At 39.3% G+C, this 8,812-nt stretch overlaps 1 protein-coding gene across 1 annotated transcript in view; it reads left to right on the forward strand.

The window, feature by feature from the left end:
• The window catches only part of LOC126263698 (tafazzin), a 32,089-nt gene extending 23,537 nt beyond the window's left edge, over positions 1-8,552 (forward strand). Inside the window, exons 3-4 of the mRNA XM_049960830.1 lie at positions 6,506-6,654; positions 6,738-8,552. Of these exons, the coding sequence (XP_049816787.1) occupies positions 6,506-6,654; positions 6,738-7,136 (548 nt within the window). The 3' untranslated portion in view covers positions 7,137-8,552. The remainder of the gene's footprint in view (positions 1-6,505; positions 6,655-6,737) is intronic.
• Positions 8,553-8,812: the final 260 nt, after the last annotated feature.

The raw sequence follows: 8,812 nt of genomic DNA on the forward strand, positions 1-8,812 counted from the left end.
CTCTGCTCCGGGGGCAGATGCCATTCACGTTCAGATGCTGACACACCTTTCTCCGGCAGGCAAACACTTTCTTCTTCGTACCTATAATCGCGTCTGGACCGAAGTTCAGGTCCCCACGCATTGGTGTGAGGCCGTTGTTGTTCCCATACCCAAACCCGGGATGGATAGACACCTTCCTTCTAGTTACCGCCCCATTTCTCTTACAAGCTGTGTCTGTAAGGTGATGGAGTGCATGGTTAACGCTCGGTTGGTTTGGATTCTTGAATCTCGAGGGCTACTTACCAGTGTTCAATGCGGCTTTCGTTGACGGCGCTCCGCTGTTGACCACCTTGTGACCTTGTCGACGTTCATCATGAACACATTTTTGCGAAAGCGTCAAACGGTAGCTGTGTTCTTCGATCTGGAGAAGGCTTACGGTACCTGTTGGAGAGGAGGTATCCTCCGCACTATGCACAGGTGGGGCCTATGTGGTCACCTGCCCCTTTTTATTGGTTCATTTTTAACAGATCCAATGTTTAGAGTGCGTGTGGGTTCCGTATTGTCCGACGTCTTCCTTCAGGAGAACGGAGTGCCTCAGGGCTCCGTTTTGAGTGTAGCCCTTTTTGCCATAGCGATCAATCCAATTATGGATTGCATTCCACCTAACGTCTCTGGCTCTCTTTTCGTTGATGACTTTGCGATCTACTGCAGTGCCCAGAGAACATGCCTCCTGGAGTGCTGCCTTCAGCATTGTCTTGACAGCCTATACTCATGGAGTGTGGCTGATGGCTTCCGGTTCTCTGAAGAGAAAATGGTTTGCATCAACTTTTGGCGATGTAAAACATTCCTTCCACCATCCTTACATCTTGGTCCCGTTGTTCTCCCATTCGTGGAAACAACGAAGTTTTTAGGGCTCACACTGGACAGGAAACTTTGTTGGTCTCCGCATGTCTTTTATTTGGCTGCCCGTTGTACACGTTCCCTTAATGTCCTCCGTGTTCTTAGTGGTTCATCTTGGGGAACGGATCGCACTGTCCTGCTTCGCTTATATCGGTCCATAGTCCGATTAAATCTGGATTATGGGAGCCTCGTCTACTCGTCTGCTCGGCCATCCCTCTTATGCCGTCTCAACTCCATCCATAATCGGGGGTTACGTCTTGCGACCGGAGCATTCTATACTAGTCTCGTCGAGAGTCTTTATGCTGAAGCTGCCGAATTACCATTGACCTACCGGCACGATGTACTGCTTTGGCGGTATGCCTGCTGGCTGTTGTTAATGCCCGACCACCCCTCTTATCAGTCCTCCTTCGACGATTCTCTCGACCGTCATTATGGGTTGTATGTGTCTGCCCTGCTGCCCCCTGGAGTCTGCTTTCGTCGCCTGCTTCGACAATTGGTTTTTGCTCTCCCTACCACCTTCAGAGAGGGTGAGAGCCCGACACCACCTTGACTCCAGGCTCTGGTTCACTTTCATCTTGACCTCAGCTGCTCCCGAAGGATGGTACTCCAGAAGCAGTGTATTGCTCACGGTTTGTCGAACTTCGTGCGTGACTCGCCAGTAACACCTTTATTTACACTGATGGCTCCAAAACTGACGATGGTGTCGGCTGTGACTTTGTCATCAGGGACGTCACCTTTAAATACCGGCTCCTCGACCAGTGTTCCAGCTTTATGGCCAAGCTTTTTGCTCTCTCTCTCAGGTCGTTCAGTATGTCTGCCGCCACCGCCATTCTCCGTATGTACTCTGCTCTGATTCACTCAGTGCTCTTCAGAGCCTTGGAGCTCCATATCCGGTCCATCCCTTGGTGCAACAGATCCAGCAATCCCTCCATTCTTTTGCTGATGATGGCTCTCCTGTTAGCTTTATGTGGGTTCCAGGCCATGTAGGAGTGCCTGGGAATGAGGCTGCTGCGGCCAAGGCTGCAGTCCTCCTGCCTCGGCCAGCCTCCCTTTGTGTCCCATCGTCTGACATTAGTGGGGTTGTTTGTAAGAGGTTTGTGTTATTATGGTGGGATACTTAGTCGTCACTTCAAGAAAATAAGCTCCGGGCCATAAAACCGTTCCCAACATCTTGGACAACCTCCTCCCGACCCTCTCGGCGAGAGGAGGTCATTTTGGCCAGGTTGCGGATTGGGCATTACCGGTTTAGCCACCGCTACCTGCTATCCGGTGACCCCGCCCCGCAGTGCCCTTGTGGTCATGCATTGACAGTGCACCATGTTTTATTGTCGTGTCCCCGTTTTAATCAATCTCGTGTTGTCCTGTCTCTGCCATCTACCTTACAGGAAATTTTAGCTGATGACGCTCGAGCAGCTGCTCGTGTTCTTCGTTTTATTACTTTGACGGACTTGTCCAAAGACCTCTAACTCTTTTAATTATTTTATCTGCGTCTTTGGAAGAACTTTCTGGTGTCCCCCCCCCCCCCCCCCCTTTGAGTTTTACCAGACTATATGTGCACTTACATTTGTAACTGGGCGCTAATGACCTTAGTAGTTGAGCGCCCTCTTGTCTAGTTTCAATCCTTCTTTCCTGTTAAAGTTGTTTAAGTTGTTTCTTTGGTTTTTGAATTTCTAATATTAAATTCACTGGGGAAAAAGAGAGTGTGTAGGTCAAATTTCATTTTTAGATGTAAAAGTACTTGGAAAACCTGACAAAACTTTAGGACATAAAGTCTGCAGAAAGCCAACTCACACGGATAGATACCTTCACAGGAATTACAGTCAGCGTGTCCAGAGAAAAGAGAAGTTATCTAAATATTGATGGACAAGGTTCAAAGAATTTTATTTAATCATGTGACTAATTTCTCACCCTCTTAAATTTCCTAGGTCCCCTTCAAATTATCTATTTAATATACCAAGTGGATACACAAGCCCTCTGAGGTCACCCTTCATTCTTTACAGAGGAAGGTGAAGGAGGTGTCATTTTGCTGGGTACAAGGGCATGTGAGAATTGCAGGGATATGAGACCACATGTGAAGCAGCCAAGGGTGCTGCATGGAAAATATGCCACATGGAAAATACTGTTGCAATGTGCTATCTCCTAAATGCAGCCGTCTCACTGCTGAAGCAGAGATCAGACACCTATTGGAAGGAAAGGAACTGAGGTAGAAGAACAAGAAGCTGCGGGCCCCTGACCATTGTGGTGAGATGAAGTTAATTTGTTTAAATAACTGACTGGCATGTTCAGCTTTCATCTGAGCTTTGTCTGCCAAGATTGTGTTTGGAACCTTAATTAATACACTTTTGCTGTCAGCAAACATTATAGTTAATGAACTGCCTTTAAAGTTATTGGAAGATCATTACACAATTTAAAAATTAGAGTGGGCCCAGTACCAATCCCTGTGGCATTCCAAATCTTATATTCTCCCATTCTGCAGTTGTTTTCATGCCTGAGATAAAGTCTATTAATGAGACCCATTGTTTTCTGTTATGAATGTAAAACTGCATCTATGCAGGAGATTCACTGTTAATGCTGTAACACCTTAGTGTGCAGAATAGAATCTTGTGATCCACACAGCTAAGGATTTGGCGAGGCCACAGAATTAACAGCTTAATTTTACTTGTTTAGCTTTTTTAGCGTTTAGTTTGTGAGGTGGTGCATTGCTTTCTATGTTGTGTAGCCTTTACAAAGGTCAAACTGAAAGAAGGAAGTTAACAAATTCTGCTCACTTAAATAAGTCAGTAATCATCTTAGGCCACTTCCACTTTTTACCACAGCATATTTCAGCCTGTCAAGAAATATTCCCAAAGTCATTGATTGTTTACAAAGATAGTGTAGGAGTAATCCTATTAAATCAACACAAGATTTTAACATTCTTTGAGAAATGCCGTGGTAACCAGATGAATTATTCCATTTTTGTTTTGTAATGTGCTTACAAGGTGAAGGCCTCGGACACATCCAACCGGTTTGGCTCACAATTGGCAGATCACTTGTGTATCATCTAAAATGAAGGACTCTTAAGATGTTTTGCACAATTTACAAAATATATCTTGAGAATGTTTCAGAACTGTACATTGCTGATAACAAGTTTTGTGTCATATTGATTTATTGAGGTGGATGAACTAATACTGTCATATAGCCTATAATGACATGTTTATAGATTAAAAGGGTCACCCAACTTGCACAGTAGAAGTAATATCGTCAAACTGCATTGTTAAAATTTATCAGCAAGTTAAAACTTAATTTAGAGGCATCATAATTACAATTTGCGCTTGAAAAGCCAGTGGATATTGTGCAGCAGTGTGCACACAGTAACAACCCATAGTATCATTCATTATCAACTTTGAGTGCCAGTTTTTCAGGCAACATTATCCTATGCATGGTACACATCAAAATTAATTACTGAAAAACAAACATTTTTAAATGTAATTTAAGTCTCTATTCCACTGAATCTAGGGGAAAAAAATTTAATTGTACAAAGGTTGCATGCCTTAGATGTTCATGGTGCCACAAATATATTTACTTTGTCTGTTTCCATCCAGTTGTTCAAAGAAATTTGAGGATTGGAGTGAATAAAAGAGCAATTGTAAAACAACCAGAATTAAAATTTTAATTCTTTACTAATCCAAATAATTTTAAAAAAATATTTACATATCTTGTTACTTCCTAATTGATTTACTTATCTTATTAAACCTCATATTCCCATCAGTTTCAATATGGAGAAAAATATGCTAGGAAAAGAAACTGCGGATTACATGTAGGAATCAAAAACCGATCCTCTACTTTCCACCCAAGCGCCTTGGATGCTTGGCTTGCCCTGCTTTTATTGAAGGGTGTTGTTAGCTTTATGGGTATATAAGCAGTAGACATAAAAGTTTTCATTCTTGATCTCTCTGATAATACCCATTTGTGGGTGCCATATATAGTAATGAGTTCAGTTGTCTGTTGATCCTGTCAATTTTGAGTCGAATATACATCATGAATTTAAATGCAATTTTCTCAAAGATGAAGGGGGGTGGGGGGTTGTAAACCAAAATATATGAACCCTTCAGTTTAGGTGGTACACACGTGACCTGCCAAACATGAGTAATACAAGTCTAATTGGTTGGCTTTTTCTCACCTTCTCCTTGTCAGTTATTGTAGTTCTTAAACTAATGTCTGATGGTTGTGCGTGCAGTATGTACAGGAACCCACATTCAGTAGTTTACTACTGACTGCAGTGTTTACTGGAAGTAATTATGGAATTTGGTGGTCAGTGCTTTGAAAGTGTCACTGTTCCTGTCGAAACTTTTTTCTGGGGTGCTTCATTTCATTTCAGTTACCATTCTTGTTTGTTTTTTGTTTAATAATGTTCTGAATAATTTTTCCTGTATTCTTGTAATGTTTCATATTTTGAAATTTAAAGTTTCAAGTACACCTTGTCCTCTGGATTAGAAAGAGTTTGCTCCTTCTAGCAATACACACTTTAATACCAGAAGTTATCCATCCATTATTCTTGTTTCTGTTTTATTTTAATTTTGGTTGTTTTTAAGGGAAAACAAGACCAAAAGAGCTGTAGGAATATTTTTAAGAAAGAGTTCAAATTTTCATCAACACTTTAATATATAATTCCTCATCATTCTTAATGTAAATTCTCTTTAAACATTGTTGATTATTCTGTGATACAATGCCTTTTGTCTATGACCTATATCTAAATGATCAGGATATTTTATTGCTAGCATTTGACCATCAAGATCAGATAAACAGCTGACTATCAGTTTTAGCTAAATCACAGCGGGTTGTTGGGTCTAAAATAAAACTGTCAGTAGCTGTTGCACTATGTCCTTCAAACCTTGTAGGGAATTTTATTGTTTTCCACAGTAAATCCGAAGCTGACTATCAACAACACTAGGTGCTGTATAGTTTTCTGGCAAAAAAATCAACACTAAAACCTCCACCAACAATCTCTCCAGTTAACTGTGCACAACCTTAGTAAAACTTGGTGAAAGACATCTTGCTATACATTATGAGCCATTATATCTTACTGATGGTCAGCTGTGTGTCCAGATACTGGCCTGACAATTAAATATTTTCATATGCAGCTGATGGTGTATTTTAACTAATACTTACAAGCTGCTGGGCACCCAGCATACAAGATTTTCATTAACTAAACTATTGCTAGGTGCTTTATGACGTTCAAGATATATCCTGCTGGTGGCTGCAACTGTCAGTACAACAAGCTTGAGTATTATGATCCCCTATACACAACTTGTGTACAGTGTGGAAACCTGTAGTATTATCTCCAAAACAAATATTCATTTCCAATACTTGCACCCCATTTTGAGTAGAACCAATGAACTTGAAAGATATTTTTTTCCTTTGTAAAGTGTCTTAGTGTCCATGCCATGGAAGTATGTACGCTTTCCTCACCATTTTTGTTTAATTTTACTTTAGACACCTTGTTTTATTCTTGGAGTTCCCATATAATGCACACCACTTTGTATTTTAATTGTTCTTAAGTACAGCCTTCATAAGATTAAAGCTTGTGAATGACTTTATCTGATCATGCATTTGCAGGGTATTCATAACTAAAAATTTTGTATTTCAGGTTGTTTAGGCTTGAAGCATTTACTGAATCGTGAAATTATGAGATGGTCCTTGGCGGCACACGACATATGCTTCACAAATATGTTTCATTCATACTTTTTTATGTTGGGAAAGTGTGTACCTGTAGTTAGAGGGAAAGGTGTATATCAGGTTTGTACATACATTATTGATGTTGCTTATTTTTTGGTAGAGATAATATGTTGACAAGTAATGCTCTAAATTAATTGTTTCAGCAAGCGTTAGATTTTTGTCTGGAGCAGCTGTCAAAGGGAAACTGGATTCATGTGTTTCCAGAAGGACGTGTTAATATGGCCAAAGACTACATGAGATTGAAATGGGGTATTGGCCGTCTGATATATGAATGCCCAAAACTTCCACTTGTTATTCCGATGTGCCATATTGGAATGGATAACATATTGCCAAACACTCCACCCTACATTTTACGAATGGGAAAGAAAGTGACTTTAAATTTTGGTAAACCTATTGATTTCAGAAATATGCTGCATGGTCTCAGAGAAAGTAATGTCCCTCCACAGGAGGCAAGAAAAGTTATCACTGACAAAATAGAAAACACACTGATGCTGCTGAAGGCAGAAACTGAAAGACTTCATCTTATTACCCTGCAATCTTGACATTAAAATATTTGTTGCATTTTTCTTCAAAATGTTGGAGGTTTTGGTGATGCGGGCATTAACTTGCTGAGCATGAGACTGCAAAGTCTAATATTGAAGGAAAAAGTCTTACATTTATATTTTTGCTAGTCATTTTTTAAATTATTTTTATAGTTCTCTGCAAATTATTTACAAAAAGGAACTTCTGAAGACTATAAAAGCACAAATCTTGTTATTGATGTTTGTAAATTCCATCCATTGTAATATATAGGCCTACACGGGACTCAAAGTATTATGTGAGTTTTAGTTGCCACAGTGGTTATGTTGTGTGCACTCATCTCATCCTGTTAAGACCTGTAAGCCCTGGGTAATTTTACAGTATTGGTGGTCTAAACCTTCATGCTTTAAAAAAAGAAGTTAAAAGTAAGTTAAAACTCACAAAAAAGTTTGTTAGTCATTTGTGTGACATGGAACATATAATTTGTTATTATTTTATCCTGGAGGCATGGAATTATGCCCCAACGTTTTTCAGCAATTGCACTGTGGATAAGTGCAAAGTAAGAGAAATGCTGCCCCCTTCATCCTTTCTACTTCCTCCCCCCCCCCCTCTCTCTCTCTCTCTCTCTCTCTCTCTCTCTCTCTCTCTCTCTCCAGCTCTAGTCAGATGAACTGAATTGTGAATTTATAATTTCTTGGCAACAAAAGAGATAAACTGAAGTGAAACGAATTATTGAAAAAATCATTTTATGCTGTTCATTGTATATGTACCAGTAATTTAGTACCTATGACATATATTACAGTGTAATAACAAATTTTGTTGTGTGTTGATGTCCTCTTGTGTCACAAGTTGTGTGCTAACTTGATGGAAGAACCGGATTTGTGGAAGAAACTGTATCCGAGACACAGTTGCTGGTGCATCACTCTTAAGTATCCAACTTAAGATTTGTAATAATATGGTTCTATTTCGACAAGTGCAGCAGGTGGAACAACACATTCTAGTCATTGAATCAGTGCCTTCATGTGTATTGTCGTTTTACTGTCTTTTGGTATTACTGGTAAACATGAATAATTATGGTGAAGTTGAAATCAACTGGTGTATTTGAAAGCATGTTTAAAATAACTAAAATGTGTGAAAGCTATTTTTTGATGAAGATAAAGTGAGAGCTTTGCCAAATGGTAATTTGCTGTATCATAAGTAATCCGTTGGTAGCATTTCTAGGTGCCTGCCAAATATTATAGAAAAGCAAAATGATTTTGTGCTACATCATCCCTCTTGACAGCTATTTTCTAAACGTTAATTGTGACAAGTTTGTTGTCCCAGATATTTTTATATTCCATTATTGTGTACCTGAAAAAAAAAAAAACTACAGATTATAAAGCAGTTTAAAGTTACACTTGTTTCATTTAAATCTCATGTTGACTTTCTCATTATTATAAGCAACATATATTCCTACATAATCTTTAGTGAGACATGAATAAAAATTGAATATATACATACTATTTTAGTGTGATGTAGGTTTTTTTATCAGATTTGTGGTTTATAATTTTATTTGAGGTGGCTAATTTTTTGCCTGACTTTTGTAAGTTGTTAAGCAGTCTTTGCAGAATTGGCAAAGTGAGTAAAGTCAAAGAACATCATTTTCCATATTTAAAAATTTATTGTGCTAAACATAAATGAATTTAACTCAGAATAAAAA

The sequence above is a fragment of the Schistocerca nitens genome, chromosome 6 (genome assembly GCF_023898315.1).
Source record: "Schistocerca nitens isolate TAMUIC-IGC-003100 chromosome 6, iqSchNite1.1, whole genome shotgun sequence".
NCBI classification, from domain to species: domain Eukaryota; kingdom Metazoa; phylum Arthropoda; class Insecta; order Orthoptera; family Acrididae; genus Schistocerca; species Schistocerca nitens.